The 18,195-nt window shown below is 47.2% G+C and overlaps 1 protein-coding gene across 2 annotated transcripts in view; it reads right to left on the reverse strand.

Moving 5' to 3' along the window:
* VAV3 (vav guanine nucleotide exchange factor 3) overlaps positions 1 to 18,195 on the reverse strand; it is a 157,537-nt gene that overhangs the window by 68,869 nt on the left and 70,473 nt on the right. For both annotated transcript variants that reach the window (XM_087827792.1, XM_087827793.1), the window contains exons 10-15: positions 17,129 to 17,224; positions 15,572 to 15,640; positions 13,659 to 13,745; positions 13,309 to 13,394; positions 11,411 to 11,543; positions 10,930 to 11,039 (exon numbers count right to left, since the gene is read on the reverse strand). In XM_087827792.1, coding sequence (XP_087683918.1) covers positions 10,930 to 11,039; positions 11,411 to 11,543; positions 13,309 to 13,394; positions 13,659 to 13,745; positions 15,572 to 15,640; positions 17,129 to 17,224 — 581 coding nt within the window. The remainder of the gene's footprint in view (positions 1 to 10,929; positions 11,040 to 11,410; positions 11,544 to 13,308; positions 13,395 to 13,658; positions 13,746 to 15,571; positions 15,641 to 17,128; positions 17,225 to 18,195) is intronic.

An 18,195-nucleotide genomic window follows, 5' to 3' on the forward strand; every position in this document is an offset into this window, starting at 1 on the left:
TGTGGGTCATGAAGAGCCACAGGAAGATTTTTAAACAGGAAAACGGTTCCTCCAACAGCAGCACCTTCACATGCTCCCTTCAGTGTCAGCTACAAACGGTCTTTGACGGCTGTGAATCTTACTCCTCTCCACAACTCCAAATCCCATCTATCCCAGTCCTTTAGGTCCCCACCTTTTCTCCGAGTCCTTCTTGGATCACTGGAGACCGCATGGTCTGTCCTTTCTCTGAAATTATGTGGCACTTACAATCCGGAAACGGTCTTATGTTATTACTCAGCTGCTCCAGTTCTTTTACTCAACAAGTATTTACTGAATGCCTAACGTGTACCCAGCACCATGCTGGAGAGAAAAAATAAATAAAGCACACAGAGACCCTGGCCTTAAGGTCCTTTCAATCTAGGATGGAGCTGAAGAATTGAAAGAAGTAAATCTAATAAAGTGTCCCCAGAGCTGTGAGATAGGAGCAGAATAAAGAAGAGATTGATCAGCCCTGTGGTACAGGTTGCTGGGGGTGTGGAGGGCGTGGAGAGAGAGCAATTGCCTTCGATCTGAGGCTCGAAGGGATTAAAAGGCGTTTCCTCATAGATGTCAGCAGGGCACGGACGGATCCCAGGCCCGTCAAGAACACAGTGATCAAAGCCCAGGGGAGCAGCGGAGTCTGTGAGTCCTGGCGCCCCCAGGAGCTCAGTCTGGCTGCAGAACTCAATCTGGAAAAGCAGGCGGCTGCAGCCCAGCATGTGCCCAGGGCACCTACCACCGGCCCGTGTCCTGGGAATCGCATCCTGCTCTGTGGTTGCTGAGTGACCACTAAGGGACTGCACGCAGACACCCACATGGGTCTGCATGTTAGAGAGGGGGTGGGACCAGAGGCAGGGAGATGGCCTCAGAGACCACCGAGGCAGGCTAGCTAGGCGAGTCTGGAGGGTGGAGCTGAGGCAGTGACACTGGGAGGGGAAAAAATGAGTCAAAATTAAAGATAAAACCAACAAGAGAGCGCCTGCCAGTTTAGAGATCGGCGATCTAGAAGGGTCATTCTTGCAAGTCAGGTGGGGGGGGCTTCGGGCGACCACGCTGGAGCAGGGAGACCAGTTAGTAAGAGACTAATAGGAGCCCAAAAGAAATGACGGAAACCCTTGACTCTGCATGACTGGTGTCATCACGGGGCAGGGATGTAATCTCCACCAGCCTCCGAATAAAAGGCTGCTGGCCACAAAGATGGCAAAAAGTCAATGGAAGGATGCAACGTCAAGTTGAAGGAGGCGGTGGGGTACCCTGGAGAAGGCTAACGAGATCCTCGGGGTTTACTGACTTCCGATCCAACTATAAAGATGCTGGTCATGCCGAGCTAATTTCCACAGGCAATCAGAGCCCATTTCCCGGGTTTCCTGGGCAAGTATTTGGCGACCACAGAGGGAATATTTTCATTCAATGCCAATTTTTGGTCACGTGACCATATTATCCGGGGAAGTATGTGCTTTTAAACAGCAATCCTAACACAGGAAGGCAAACCTCTGAGTGTAGGTTACTGCTGGAAGAAAACAAATTCTCTAATGAAAGGTTTTAATATCGTGCTATCAATATCTCTATCTCAGACACGAATGATGCTGGCTGACAGACAGCCTACCTTCAGGGTTGCTGAAAAAATCAATGATTATTCAAAAATTGGAGCTCTGATATTTGCAAAGTGCTTTTGGTGCCGAGGAGGAAAAGCATGAGAGGAAGAACCAGATAAATCCATCAATCTGTTCAGAAAGAGAAGCGGCTCCCGGAAGATAGACAAGTCACCGCAGAGCAGGGTTGTGTTAAACTCTAAGGTCTGGTCCTCGCACAGGTTGCAAGGGACACGGTCCGTGGAGCGGTGCTGACCACTCCTGGCCGCTCGGCTCACTGCAGTCTCCCCGGTCTTCTCTCGGAACTGCCTTGGGAGACGTCACGGGTTAAAGCGGCGATTTTCTACCTTGTTCACCTCATGCGCACACAGAACTAATCACTAAAACTCTGTGGCACACCAAAAAACTATAGTTTTTGCTTATCTGACACAAAATAGGTATCATTTTCATTCATTCACATCGGATGGCTATGGTTGTGTTGGCTGTTGTCACTTTTTTGTCTGACAATCTAAGGGAAAGAGGTCAGTGCCCCTGTCTAAATAGGCAGGTATTGCAGCCTGCCCGCCGGTTGAAAATCGCCAGATCAAAGTAATCAATCCATTCCCTACATAGCACCACTTTGGCTTATTAGGTGTTTAATATCAAAAAAGCCCTCCTCACTAATAACTGGTCCTAATAAAGCCTCCTGGACCACACCCCCTGTGCTTTTCGATCAAGGGTCTCGGCGAGTGCCTGGCTTTGCGAGACGGCACGTTGGACTGAGTGGGCACAGGCTGGCAACCGTATTTTCGTTATGATTTTCAATGTAGGCGATGCCTTGCCTTATGATGAACCTACTGAGGCTCATCTTCAGTGTTATGTAACCGTCATTCAATTTGCACAGATGGAATGGGGCTTGTGAGCCTTCCTGATGGCCTACAGAACAGGCACATGGAATTCAAGGCCCAGCATCACCCCTCGGGCAGGAAAGCCTCCATCTTCCCAAAGACCACACACCTGCGCGCCTGCACACACACACGTACGTGCGCACACGAGTGAGAACTGTGATGAGTTTTTGAGACCCAACAGAGAAAAGCACAAGAGAAAGGCGTCAGAACTGTTGGGTAGAGATACAGAGAATAAATTTACGCTATTATTTTTGTACCACAATGAGCTTCCACCGCTCCCCCAACCTCTTTAGCCATTCACAAGCCTCCAACATATTCTAGAAAGAGGCTGCTCGGAGCCTAACATACGAGCAAAATTTCTACGGATGCAAGAAAAAAAAAACAACAGATCCCAAACATTTTCCAACCCGCCTAGTCGACTGATGGATGGATTATAAGTCCCAGGGAAGGGCACAGACCTGCCTGGGTCACCTGGGCAAGTCAGTGGCAGGCCTCGGGTCCCTCCGTATCTTTTTTCTCTTTGTGGCCCCAGCTTTGAACTCCCCTGAAATGTCTTTTCCATTGGGCTTCATGTTCCGTAGGTAACATCTACACAATTAAATCTCGGGCTCCGTAAGCCTTCACTGCTGTTCATCGTCAACACTACCCTCGGCTGCCTCCCTTTCCTCCAAATTATTAAAAATATTACTAACGCATAAATTAATCATTAGGCATTTAACCTCCAAAGACCTTTATGAAATCGGGTTTATTGGCAATTTTACACAAGTGTGAATTCTCATTTTCCAAATGAATTTAAAAACCAACTGCAAACTGTCTATCAATAAACATTTTAAATTAATATTTGACCATTTCCCCAACCAGTTGCATATTCAGATTGTCAACCTACCTGGCATATTCAAAATGGCCAGCTCACCATATTTTAAATTAACCAGAAGCCCACGAGACTCAGCCTTGGTATGATAGGCTCCGCACATCTAAACTTGTGTCAATATCAAGAGTCAATACAAACCTAATACTGAATCACTCAATCTCTTCCATTGAAATCTTACAAAACCAGGGACTCTCTTAAGGCACCAGGACCCTTTTAGAGTCATTTTTAAACCTCCCCAAATAAACTCAACCCGCTACACAACTGAACAAACAAGAAGCTTAAACTTCTGATTCACTTTGGATTTCACTCCGTCCTGCAGCTGTAAGGCTTTGTGCCTGTATCGTGCACTCAGGAGTGAGGCGTGGCCTGCTGAAAATACACCCGTGATGCCAACAGTCGGCCACGTATTCATGTCGAGTGGATGGTAGAATAGCAGGTCCGGTTGCTAATACCCACTGGGGACGGCTGGTTGAGGTTTACTCTTCCACCCCAAGTCCCCTGGTCCCTGGACAGGGATATTGGAGAAAGGTAGATGCCTCCATTTTTAAAAATGTTTTTATTGCTTTTTTAGAGAGAGAGGAAGGGAGATAGATAGGAACATCAATGATGAGAGAGAAACATCGATCTGCAGCCTCTTGCATGCCCCCTACTGGGGATGGAGCCTACAACCTGGGCATGTGCCCTGACCAGGAATCGAACCAGTGACCTCTTGGTTCATGGATCAGCGCTCAACCACTGAGCAACACCAGCTGGGCGAGATGGCCCCATTTTATGGGAAAGGAATCCACTCATAAAAGGTGTGCCTTTAAAGAAGAGAAATCATCATTGCATGACTTGCTAATCCTATGGCTTCGGGTAAGTTCCTCTTTAGACAGCATGACTCTGATTCCAACTGGACACAAAGTCTGAGATTGGCCGGTCCACAGGCATCAATTAACAGTCTATTAATTGACTTGTCTGTAGAATGACTGAGGTGAGAAGGGTGGGCACTGCTCCTGGCCTTTGGAGTTCCAAATCCAGGCTTCTTTGCTACCCTTCCCGAAAAAACAAAACACCTCTCATGAGAAGAGTCTCATGTAGGTGAGCATGTTTAGTTCATACAACTGTATGTGTAGAAATGTGTGCATGTGTCTAACACAGCAGGTCCCCAAATCAGCTGTCCTGGGGGAAAGGCTTAGCTCGACGACTTACCCACTCGCACAAGTCTAATCCCACAACCAAAAAGGGAGGCTTAGCTATAGAGCCAGATAAACAGGGGTCTGCAAGACCGGGGACACTAATGCCAGCCTGGGGCTCCGTGCACGGTCACCGTTGTCACCAAGCATCATGTTCATCGTGACGATTCCCAACTTGCAGGGCCCACAACAGTGTCTAACTCCTCACCCCTCGTCTCGATGGTAGGCAGACAGCCGTCAGGCTGCTCCGTGGAGTTTCCTCGGTGAATCAGAGCCCCTCAGGACAGCTCCGTTCCTTCTCCACCTGGAAGCTGCCTAGGTCATCGCGCTCATCGAGAGACCCATAGCAGCCCTCGCCACAATTCCACAGGCCGGGAGTGTCGCCTGAGTAAACAGTGACCTCGGGCTGCTCTGCTATGCGCGCACGCAGCCCTCTTCCCAAGCCATCCGTCCGGTTTTTAAAATGCACAGGAGCAACAGCCTTCATTTAAAAAGCCGGGGCTCGATACGTCAAAGCTCAAACATTCTGCGAGAAGGAGCTTTAATGCGTATCTATTATTAATGCGCTATCAGAGAACAGATCCCCGGGTTGGTTCCCACCGGCGAGTCATTAGTCAAAACCTGCACAAAGCAGACCCGTGTCCAAAGGCAGAGGAATTTCATTTCTGGTGGCTCCGACCATCCGGGAGGAAACGGACAGACAGACGGGAAGCCTGCAGTTCGGGGTTAGGACAGAGGAAAACTGAGTTTAATTAAACATCGGTTTTATTCCTTCCTAGACACGGGGGCAAGAAACTCTGGAGAAAAGCCTGGGAAAAGCACGCCTTGCAGCGTGGGTCCCCCCCAGTCCATCGGGAGCTGTGTGGCCCCCTCGTAAGTTTTGTGACGATTTAATGAGAAATATCAAAAGTGTAGCCTTGTGCTTCGAACTATAATGCAAATGTCAGCGAATGTTAATTAATTCTCTTAGAGGACTGAGGCAAGGAAAGATTTAAAGAACAGTAAATACTAAAGTTTCTTTGTTTACTGTAACAAACTCTGTAAACTAAGATAGTATTTTTAATGAAATTTTTATTTACAAAGCCCATCAATTCAGGGCCTCACCTCCTTTTTTTCAAAGGCCTGGCTGCTTCGGGCAGATGGCGACACTGCAAATATAAAGATGCAACCAGCGCTAAATAATTAGGAACCGAGGGCCACCGGGAGGTGCTCGTCGGGCGGAGGCAGACAGTCTGAGCTCCCAAACGTTCCTCGGGAAAGACGTTTGGAAGGCAGCCTGCTGTTCCGACGCGCGACACGCAGGCCAAGCGCGTGGGTCAGGCGACCCCCTCCCGCCCGGCCCTGCCCAGGAAGCAGCAGCCATTCGATGTCAGTGCAAAGTCTGTCCTGAAGGGGAAAATGACAGTGTTGTCATGCTGTGCCCACACCTCCAGCGACTTACGTGACACACATCCCATGTCACCTAGGTAACTGGATGGAAACGAACATCCACACTTACTTAGAACTCATCGTAATCCACCGACAGCTGGCCAGGGCTTAGTCTCAGGCCGTGCGGCTGTTCCTCCCCAGGTCCTTTACCTCTAAAAAGAGAATCTGAACTCTGAGATGAACATCACATTAACACCATCCAACCAAATAAAATTTTTTTTTAAAAACTATGCATACATCACATTAGGTGTAGCCCTATGATAAGGTGACCAAAAATCCTGCAATAGATTAACTTGCAAATTAAAACCTAATTTATTTGACTCTAAGGAAATCCTTGGAAGCCCAAGTCTTCCTTACAAATTGTAAATAACACGCACAGTGTTACTTATTATTTGATTGTATGAAAACATCCAATTCTTATCCAATGGCAACTAAAACACTAAGTGGGAAGGATTTCGTCCTAAACCTGGTGTGACTACACCACCCGAGAACACCTCTTGCTTATAAAGCAAACTGAAGGAAACTTTCACCTCTGAAGGACGACGGCTGGTGTTCTCGCTGTAAGGGGACAGCGTGCTGTGAGGGGGAGAAGCTCTGGGTAGGGTTTAAGATCAGCCTCTGCCACTTGTTAACTGAAAAACACACACGCAATACTTAATCTCTCCTTCATTTTCTGAAAATTTTTTAAAGATAATACCTTCCTGGATACCTCACAGGACCCTGTAAGAACTGGATGCGGTATTATCTAAGGACACTTTGGAAACTATGAAGCACTCTGTAAGAGCAAGGAATTATCCTTATATGTTACCAGACCCCAAATACTCTAACACAGAGGAATCAGAATCTGAAATTTTCCTTATAATACTCAGAACCATCAGCATCATCTCCCTTCATCTCTTCTAGTTCTCCAGGGAGGAAAGTTCAGAATAAATCACAAGCGTGAAGGTCATTACTGCTGGGAAGAAAACGCTTCGAGAGCACTGACTACAGAACTATCCTCGCTGACGTGGGTGACTACTGAGGACAGAAAAGCTCACCGGACTGTCCTTAATGGCCTGATTCGGTGGCTTCACTGTCCTTTCCGATAGCCATGTAATAAAGCTTAATGAAACCAGATCCCTGAGTAGGTGCTGCCTGGTCTTTTTGAGCAGATATTTTTGATATTCAGTTGGACAGAACAAAATAATGCCAAATACAGATCCTTCATCCCTGTGGTTTGGTTCTGATGGAGGAGAGAACATTCTGTAGCTAAGGCATCGTGATGGCCTACATAGGAATTAGTGCTACTAAAAAGAAAAGCAAAAAAGCACCCTTCCACAGAAGGCCACACTGTGATTCCAGGACAGCTGAGATCATTTCAGGGCAACACACTCCCTCCACGTCCTTAGGCCTCGTGCTGTAAGACGGGTCAGGTCCAGCCCGCCCACCGCCTGTAACTGGTCGAGGGCACACCCACTCATTTAAGTATTATCTCTGGCTGTGTTATTACGAAATGACAGAATTAATAGCTGAGACCCAGACCCTACGGTCCACACACCCTAAAGTATATACTCTCCGCATGCTTACAGAAAAAGTATACTGGCCCCTGTTCTAAGAGACAAAATTTTAGCCTCAGCAGATACTCATTTATATCCCTGAGGAGATCCAAACAGACCTCCTGATAAGAGAAAATGAAGAGAAGGAAGGACAGCAGGAGAGAGAACTAACAGCATCCCCATCCTGCGGGCATGAGCAGCGGAGCGTCTGGGTTTGCTACAGGTCCTCTGCTTAGCTCTGGAGATGTTGGAGGACCTCCATCTGGGCAGAAAATATAAACAAAGTCTTTAAATCTGCACAACAGAATGTCAAAAGTTGCCGCCCAACCTTTGATATTATAAATACGGGTCTCCCATCAATCAACAACAAAGACCACCTTCTCCGGAGGCGCGACCGGCTCCTGAGCCCGAAGCTGCCGTGTGACCCGCGCAGCTTCATCCTCCGGGTCCCGGGGGCCGGGCCGGCGCACTCTGGCCGGAGGCGCCCACGGTGCATGAACAGCAACCGCAATCGCCGAAAAGCAATTTTATTCTTCACTTAGCATTTCAAAGAACGTAAAAAAGAATATAATCCGGTGTCCATGGAAATACATTTCAAAAGGCCCCTTTCCCCTTCCAAATCCCCCAGATCCCGTTATTCGCCAGGGCCTCACTCACACAAAAACCCAAAACTCCCTTTCCATTTCCCAGACCCATAACAGTGTCTTTTCCCCTCTCTCCCAGTATTAGCCACGTAGTTCGATTAAGCTTTTCTTCTAATAAACAAGAAAGAATCTTTACTCTTCAGGGGGAGAAAAGATAGGTAAAACTGAGCAGGTAAGCGACAGATTCTCTGTAACAAGCACGGGGACTGCTGGGTGGAAGGAGAGCTGTGAACGCTGCGCCCGGGGAAATTCTGTCCAGCCGTCCAGTTACCACTGTGAGAGAAGAGAGCAGAGGCGAGGCCGCTCGTTCAGCACAGGGGGCAGGAGAGGCCTCATTCACCGAGTGACATTTAAAGCCAAGGCCTGTAGGATACAGAACCAGCTGCCCAAAGGGCAGCAGTCAAGGGGTGGGCACCTGCGACCGGGGCATTGTTCCAGAACTGAAACCGCTCACTCTGACTACAGCACATGGAGCCCCTGGAACTCCCGAGATGTGGCTGGGAAGACGGGTGGGTAAAGCCACGCAGGGCCTTCTGAGGTCCCTGCTACGAACTTTGATACTATACCGAAAGCAATAAACAGCCAAGGAAGGGTTTTAGGTAGGGCAGGACCCAGTCAGATCCCCCCGGATGCTTCCTGAGGAAGGGACTGGTTGGGAGGGGCCGGGAATGAAGGCGCTAATCAGAGATGCGGGAGGTGAGCGTGAAAATTACGAACGGGTCAGGTTTAGTCCGCAGCGAGTGGTGAGAAACTGGTTCCGTGTAGAGGCAGAGGGTGACTCTTGGGCCTCCGCCTATTTATAACCGAGTAAATGGATTGGGAGGAGGGATGGTTTCAATAGCAATATCAAGAACTCGGTCTTGAAACTCAATCCATTATACATTAACCGAAAATGATTATATTTAGAAGTCAAAGTATTTAAATTCAATTGCAACAGCTCCCTCACTGCTAGATGCCCAGGCCTCCAACAGTGTCTGGAAACAAGGCCAAGTGCTCCATAAATACTTGCAGAAAGAACGCAATTTCCTCTGGTCATTACCTCTCCGGCATCCAGAATATCCGAGCCATAGCTTTAGATTAAATCAAATTACATTTGATGAAATATAATTTTATATTTACAAATGTGAAAAACAGAGCCGTTGTTTTTAGGATACAAACTGCAGAAGGTAAATGGCAGGAAAAGGTGCCTGTCTAGTGGAGCCCAAGTCCGAGGAAAGGGCTTCGAGACATTGTTCCGAATGACCTCTGATCATTGAAATTCTCCTTTTTAATTCTGTGGCCTGAGTGCTTTCTACGGTGACCTCGGATTCCTTCTGGACATAAGTGCAGAATAAATTAAAGAGAAACGCTGTGGCTCAGATTAAACGCGATTTGTGGAGTTTAACGGCTAGGTTCCCACCTCCTGCCCCCATCCCGTGGGGAACACTCCTTTTTCAGGGGTTCATCTGGGAAACAAAGCTCAGGGGCTGCCCCTGGTGACTAACATGACAGTGCAGCCTGGTCCCCAGGCCCCTCCCAAGCTCCAGAATTTTCATTCCCCCCTCTCCTCTTGCACCACCGCCACTGCTCTTGGCGCTGATCAGGCAGCCCCCGCGTCACTGCCGTTGTGCCGTTTGGCTCACCCTCTGCCTGATACGTATGTTCCGCAATTCAGATTGCTCTCATCCCCATTTTACAGAGGAGGAAACGGAGGCTCTGAGCTGTTAAATACGTCGGCTAGGACTACACAGCCAGCGCACGGCGGTGATCATCACGGAATCCAGAATAGTCTGTAAGCCTAAAAATATGTCAGCTGCACAATCCTATCACTCAAAACGTTACATGAAAGAATCTTAAGAAAACCGCAATTTTCTCACTGCAGAACTACAATAAAACAATGTAATCCTACCTCCATGAGCACTCGTTAAAACAAAGCAAAAGAAAAAAACAGGAAAGAAAGAAAAAAAAAAAACCCCTGAGAGAATTTGTCTACAAATGGTAAGTAATGCTAGAATACAAATGAAGCTGACCACAAAAGTGTTGTTGTTTTTTTCTTAATTCTACTTTTTTGCTACCAGTTTCAATGTCAGGGTGACCTATGCATTTCCATAACCGGGGTCATCGTGCATCTTCTATTCCATAAACATCAAAACTGAAAAGAAACCCCTGTAATGACATGTTCTTGTGTAATTACATCCCTTTACACCAATCCTTTGGAAGCAGGTCTGAATTATTTCCCACCTCTTCGTTGAGCTTCCACTTTAATCAAAGGAAAGAGCCCTGAAAGGAACCCAGCTCTTAAAACATTCATTAAATACATAAAACAATTTCCCCAGGATGCAAACAATAAATAAGTTAAAACAAACAGTGGGAGGTGGTCCACCTTTCCGTTAAAAGTGAGGTTATGTGCATGGATGTGTGTGTGTGTGTGTGTTTGAGGGCAGTAATTTCTATTCAATTTAAAAATGCATATATAATAAAAAATATGGTAATGACATTAAAAGTTTATCATCAGAATAATTATTTCCATGGGCTGCTGAAAGCTAAAGGATTAAAAAAGTCAAACAGAAGGCTAGAGCTCCCTCTTTCTTTGTCTTGAAGAAATTCACCCCAATCTCTGTCCTCAGAGACCAGTCACCAAGCGGAGAGCCAGCAGTCCCCGGGGGCTCCTGCCAAGTGCCCCCCACAGCCTCTGTATGCTGGCTGGGAGCTCTAGATACATTTACCAGTAGTTCATGATTCATAAGGCAGTTAAGTAATAAGAAGGAAAAAAAGCACTTTTAAAAGTAGAAATACTCACAAAGCCATTTCAAACTGCTCCAGCCATTTCTTCTTTAAGTCTTTTGTTTTGCAATAAAATTCTAACCCATTGTGTCCTTGGGTATGGATGAGGTAGAAGCCATAAGACCACTGTTGAAATGAATATTCCTCAGGTTAATACAGATCATTCACTAATAACGTCATGCTCCTAAACTCACTAAAACGTCACCCTCATCATCTGCAAACCTCTCATAACATTAACAAACTGGTCAATCAAGATTACTGTAGTCGACTTCACACCTATAACCGATCCTATGCCAAATGCCTTTTACTGCCTTGATCACTGAGCACTAGAGATGAACACATCAGCTGGGACACTGTCCAACTATTTCCCCTAACCAATTTCCAGAAACAAAAACACCCGAGTCGATACGCCGCCCCTCCCACGAATGCACAAGCACACGTCCCTCGAATGCTCAAAGTCCTGAGTAAACCAGAGTTACGAATTTCCCAGATTTTACCTTTTTATTTTCTTTATCAGTTGTAGGATTGTTGGCGATTTTGTACTGCTGAAGATCTATTATCTCCTTCATTTCATAGTTATCGCCTTTCCTTTTGCATACGATCACTGCCAAGTCAAATAGGAAGATGTGCCTGGGGGGGGGGGAGAGGGAAAGAGAGAGGGAGAGATTGATTTTAAATGGTTTGGAAGCGCGTGTCAGTTCTTCCTTGTACACTGAATTAAACCACCAAAGATTTTTCCTTTGAGTCAGAGACAAGGGCAGTGCCGCTCCTGGAACAGAATGCATGCGAGCATCATACCCTTGCACTGCCCTTCACTAAAGGAATGGCCTCGCTGTATCTCAGTTTCCTCATTTAAAAAGCAGGCAAAGTTATAATAAGAACAAATTGTCACGTAGCTATAAGAAACAACTGAGATTAGCCATAAAGTATTGCCCTTGAGCAATTACTTTTTCTTTAGTTTAAAAGCTAAACATTTACAGAATGATACTAATGAAAACGACGGTAGTTCATTTGTACTGATGTTACTAGGAATCGGCCAGAACGCCTCTCACAAGATGGCTCACTTCATCTAAACCCCTCAGGACCATCTGCGGAGCTAGATAGTATCACCACCTTCGTTGTGTTGTGGGGGAAACTGAGGCTTGGGGCGTGCGTCTGCTCAAGGTCATGCAGCTAGCGAGGCAGGTGCCTGCCGAGCAGCTTCACACCTGGCCTCACTGTGGGCCCCGTGCGTTTACCCTCCAGGCTGCTCCTCGGGAATTAAAGGCCCGTTTGAACCACAGCCTGAGTGGTTCATGAGCAAAAGGTAAACTAGAAAACTTATGGTTAAAGTTCCATGTTGCTATCTCTCTTCTTATTAAAAACAATGTAATCGGGGGGAGAAACTTTATCGTTCGATATCAATCCCTGTACCTTTTCGAAAACTCTCAGTGATTTACATATTTTTCACACAATGATAATGATAATGATACATTCATACAGCTTTACTACCTGCATCATTTTCAAAGCCGATTTTCCTGGAGATGCTAGAAGGATGTGTGTCTCCTGAGAGCTGCCTGTGGCGCCTGGGTATCTAGGTGGGAGCAAGGGCTGATGCTGCCCCCTGCTGGCTGACTTGCTCATCTCCAAAGCGTCCAGAAAACGGCCATTTCAACCAAGTGATAACTGCGTATCTAAAGTAAGGGACACCAGCCCGGCCCGGCGTGGCCCAGCGGCTGAGCATCCACCTAGGACCCAGGAGACCGTGGTTCGATTCCCGGTCAGGGCACATGGCCGGGTTGCAGGCTCGATCCCCAGTGGGGGGCCGCGCAGGAAGCAGCCGATCAATGACGACTCTCATCATTGATGTTTCTCTCTCTCTCTCCCTCTCCCTTCCTCTCTCTGAAATCAATAAAGACATATTTAAAAGAAAAGAAAAGAAAAGAAAAGAAAAGAAAAGAAAAGAAAAGAAAAGAAAAGAAAAGAAGGGACACCAGGCCAAGCTTACTCATCTTCAAGAACGCCATCTACAAATTTCCCTTACCAAAGTCTCACTCAGTGGTCCTCAGACATCTTCCTGAGGACATTTTGTATTATTTTTAGTTATTTTAAAATGTATACCCCAAAAATGACACGAGTGCAATTTTAATGGCAGTTGTCTCTCCACTGCTCCCCTCTCTCCCCTCTCACGTTAGCGTGTATCTTCCCCCTGAACAGATTCTCTCCTTTTATCATTTCCTACTTAAAAACTCAGACACATCAAAAGATGCTGGAACAGCACATCGACGCGAGACATTTTTACAAAACCACAGCTGGCCGGGCCCTCGCTTCTCTCTGTTTCCCTCCTCCGTCCTGGAGAAACTGCCCCTAAGCTCCTCTCGACCCTCCGCAACGGCGCCCGGCTCCTGCTGCTCACCTTTCTTGTTTCGTGTGCTTGTCCAAAGTGGTCATTCGAATTTCACCGTCTCCCTGAGGCCGTCCAAAGAGCAGAACTGGTTGGTTCTAAAACATAAAATGTGCACGTCTCAGCTTTTCATAACCACATTAAAAAAAGGCTCCAGTGTTCGGAACTTGGGCTGCTGCACAAGCAGGGCGATTAAGGCGAGAGGGACAAGCGGTGGCCGACAGTCCCTGGACATCCACGCGGATGCTGCCCAACAGGCATCGGGAAAGAATTAGATGTAGAAACTGGCAGGTAAACTACTTTTTCTTCAAAAACAACAATTTGCGGGCGGGGGTACGCGGGACGGGGCGCTGATTACCTACCAGGTTTTCTATAGAGAGCTGAAACTGTTTAATTTCACGCAGGGTCTCGTTATCTCTCTTCACTTCGTTCACATACTGCGCCAAGTCCTAAGGGTAACGACACGGGGACAAAAGGCACAGTGAGATCGGGGAAGGAAAGCACGGCGTCCACGCGGCGAGTGGCGGGGGCACGGCGGCTTTTACACGCACGATCCGTCCACACTGCCCGTCAGCAGCGGGTCACAAAGGCCCGGAGGGCGGTGGGGCGGGTAAGGAGCTGTCACTGACCACACCCCGGGAAGAGGCGAGTACGAAAAACAAATGAAGTCTGTCCCCACGCAGATGGGGGAAAGAGCAGCAGGAGGGGAGGCTGTAAACCGCGGGCACGTTAGTAACGGGCCCTGAGAGTTATGCATCCGTGGGGTGGCCCAGGGGCCAGACCGCAGGCCAGCAGGGAGGGGAAAGTGGCTAGAAGTTGGACGGGGATCTGGCGGTGCCCTTCTCTGCCATCAGGTGGCACTTTCACCCCTGGGGGCAGCCGGTCGAGGCAGCCAGTTCCCTCTGAGAGTGTCAATGACGAAGGAAGGGGCCGGAGGCGGGAGAAGTCAGAGAGCTCAGGGGTTCAAGTGAACCCACCACGCGCGCCACGGTTCTCCCTGGGCCGCCGCCTATTTTAAAGCCTGTTCTCATTTCTGAGGAAACGTTAGCTGACCCTTCCACACTGTAACTAGCTATTTTTATTGTACGTGCTCTAGATTTCCCGGTTTTCTGGGTTTTTCAACCCCTCTATTCTCGTTAGTTCACCTGAAACAGTAGGAGCAGGGCTCGGACAAAAAGCAGTTTCTAACTTTGTTCTAAATGACAGTCTGGCTTTTCATAGGATGTATCTATAAATGATTCCTTAAAAGTTAGACCCTTGGTATGATTTTTTTAATAACAATAAGTAACTGTGTGGTGTTTCCTGACGGGGTCCTAGAGTCAGCTGAACAGCTGAGCTCACTCCAAAGTGGCACAGGGACACAGGGACACAGCGAAGCACTGTCATCATTCTCAGCAGTCCCATCGGCATTTTGCTCTGAGGATACATTTGCTTATGTTTTAAATTAGGGCCAAGTATTTCTTTCAAAGTCCAGCATAGCATGGAAATTGTGTTTTATAGGTTCCCCATATGTTGAGAAAGTCCACCTCTGCCCACTTGTAGGTCTTGACTTTCGATTTACCTGAACCTAGAAACCCAACCTGACACTCACACACCCTGACCCACAGCACCCACAAGGGTAAAGCTGGCAGACGGCCTCACCTGAGAAAATGTCACCCCTGTGCTCTGAAGTCACCTGCCGACCTGATGCCCATCCAAGCTAACAGTTTCCCATTAGTAGCCATGCAACGAGTGTCAAAGAAAACCGTGGTATGAAATCATTCCCAGTGGTTACGGAAGCTGTCACACGTTCATAAATGACAGAGGTTCTTGTAATACACCTCTCGGTTTTATGTGTTTTTGTCTGACAAATTCATGCAAGTACATCTATTCCACTTAAAAATATCCAGCTCGCCCTGGCAAGGTGACTCAGTTAGTTATAGCATCATCCTGGACACCGAAAGGTTGTGGGTTCCACCCCTGGTCCGGGTACACACCTAGGTTGCAGGTTCGATCCTGCTGGGGGTGCGTATGGGAAGCAACCGAGCAATGTCTCTCTCTCACATCGATGTCTCTCTCTCCCCTCGTTTCCCTCGCTTAAAAAATATTTTTAAAAATCAACGAACATATCCTTGGGTGAGGGTGAAAAAACACATATCCAGCTCTGCCCACCGAGAGCAAAGTTATACAAATCCTTCCACCGATGATCTGGGTTAGCAGACCGCACCCGTGTCAGCAGCGCTCTACTGCGTGCAGGCAGGAACGAGACAGACAAGGTCAGGGCCCACGGCCTCACCTTCATCGCGTCAAGGGCCAGTCTCAGGTTCGCCTTCTCCAGGGGGTCCGTCGTATGCTTGACCAGCTCCTATTTGGAAAGCACAGTTTAGTGCTGTTTTCATCAAATTAACACCCAAGCCTAAGAAAGAAAACACTTAAAAATAAACCCTTTTATGCAGAGTTGGTGCAGCCACAAACAGTGTGGATGTTCCTCAAAAAATTAAAAATGAAACTGCCTTATGGCTCAGCAATTCCCCTTTGGGAATATATATCCAAAGAACCCCAAAACCCTAATTTGAGAGAATATATGCACCCCTACGTTCATTACAGCGTGATTTACAATAGCCAAGATACGGAAGCAGCCCAAGTGCCCATCAACAGACAAGTGAACAAAAAAAGCTGTGGTGTATTACACCACGGAACACCTCCAAAATTATTCCATTGATATCTGACTAGACCAAAGTTACAAAATAAATTATTCTCTTATTTTGGACATGTTTTTAGCTCCACAATGTCTCAGAAACTAATCGCCTTCATCTTCTTTATTATTTTTTCATAAAATTCAATTTGATTAAGTTGCTCTGAGTTTAGGTCTCATAAATGTTTTAATGCATTTTTAAGAAATAATCAGGGTTTGGATTTCTCTGATGTCTCAGTAGAATAAAAATAGAAATGACTGATAATTCTGCGGCCACCGTGCAGGAAACGTAATATACGAGAGGCCCAAAGCACAGAAGGCTCCAAATTATATTTCACGTGCAGGTAGGAGATCTGTTTAAAATAACATTTCACAAGCATCCGCAGACTTGATAGACTAATACAGTGGGACATTTCTTTGGAGCATAACTAATGAGTCTCCTGGTACAGCCATCAAATTAAATTTATAAGGCTCTCCACTCTCATTAGAGGACTCACTGTGGAAACCATAAGCGTTGGGGTTATAACAAGAGTCAGTTCAAAATAAATGTAGCCTTATTATAATTTACTGTAGCAGAAAGCAACCCAGAATGTGGTTCTAAAGCAAAATTAATTCTAACAGAATTAACCTGCAAAATTCGGGCGTACCCCAATATTGAGATTCTCATGAGCGATTACTGACTACAAAGAACTTGGCCAAAGGGCTCTTCGTATTTGTCTTGCCTTGTTGTTTTTTAATTTTTTAACTTGTTTGGAGCCAGTTGTATTTGAGGGATGGGAAGTGTGACTTTGTGAGAAGAATCCTCTTGGCTAAAAGGGAGAGAGTGTCTCCAGCTGCCCTGTTCCTTCCCATCCAGCCCTCCCTAAGGGGACCTCAGCTCTCCCTAAGGGGACCTCAGCCCTCCCTAAGGGGACCCCAGCCCTCCCTAAGGGGACCCCAGCCCTCCCTAAGGGGACCCCAGCTCTCCCTAAGGGGACCTCAGCCCTCCCTAAGGGGACCCCAGCTCTCCCTAAGGGGACCCCAGCTCTCCCTAAGGGGACCTCAGCCCTCCCTAAGGGGACCCCAGCTCTCCCTAAGGGGACCAGCCCAGCCGCGGCGCAGCCGACGCTTTGCGGGGACTTTGCTGAGCGAGTCGGTGAACAGTGCGGGGCTCGGCACCTGGAGCAGGAGATGATACTTCAGAACGCGCTGCATCGGGACCACAAGCAGGTCTCGGAGGGTGAACTTCCCGTTGTTGGCGCGCTTGGAACATTCCTGGTGAAACGTGATTTTAAAACGTGCGTTAAAAACTTTGTTTTATCAAAGGGAGTCATAAAACATACACACACACAAATGCCAAGGCCATAAACGAAACTGTCATTGCACAATAAATAACTTGTTTTCCTTCTTAACAAGCCTCCTTTCTAACAAAAAAAAACAATACAAAGTACCTTCAATTAAAAAACCGAAACACAAACCAAACTTGGTAGCATCTCAGCTCTAAATAGGAATCCATAGGTAGAACTACTTTATGCGGGAGGATTATTTCCTCCAGGGGCCCCCCAGGGCTTGCTCCCTCGGTAGGCTGACCCCGCTTCCTCTGACCCACCTCACCCTCGCCCAGGGCTTTCAGTTCCCCCAGCTGCCATCGAGGTCCAGTCCCAGCAAAATCCTTCACTCTCTTGAAGATCTCTACTTCTAGGCCTGCAGTAATGATCCCAATCACAACGGTGCTCTCTGTGCCTTGCGGGTCTTCTAGTTATTGTCGCACATAATCCCTTCCCCAGTGTGCCTCCCATCCCTCTAAGAGCCCAGTATTTGCTCCATACGTGTTTGTTAAACTGAATGAAATGGAATAGTTTGCTCTGATAATAAGCTAAAGTATAACCCTACTGCTGGATTCCACGTTCTGAAAGCCTCCGATTTATGTATTTTTTTTATTTTTTAACCTCAAGCTCCTCTTTCTTAAAAGTTTATCTTAAACGAGCATTGACGCGCTTGTTCTCTGATGTTAATTGTGACTTTGAGGAAAGTACTTTGAAGTGTCAATGTCTGGATTTAAATCAGGTCTGGCAGTTCTTGGCTGTGTGACCTTGAATGAGCTGCTTTTCTGATTTTACAGTTTCTCACATATCCACAGTGTAGTTCAAAAAGTGTGGCTCAGTTGGTTGGGCGTCGTCCTGTGCACCACACGGTCACCGGTTCAATTCCCAGTCAGGCACATGCCCTGGTTGTGGGCTCGACCC

The sequence above is a fragment of the Miniopterus natalensis genome, chromosome 19, assembly GCF_054644295.1.
Source record: "Miniopterus natalensis isolate mMinNat1 chromosome 19, mMinNat1.hap1, whole genome shotgun sequence".
Lineage (NCBI taxonomy): Eukaryota > Metazoa > Chordata > Mammalia > Chiroptera > Miniopteridae > Miniopterus > Miniopterus natalensis.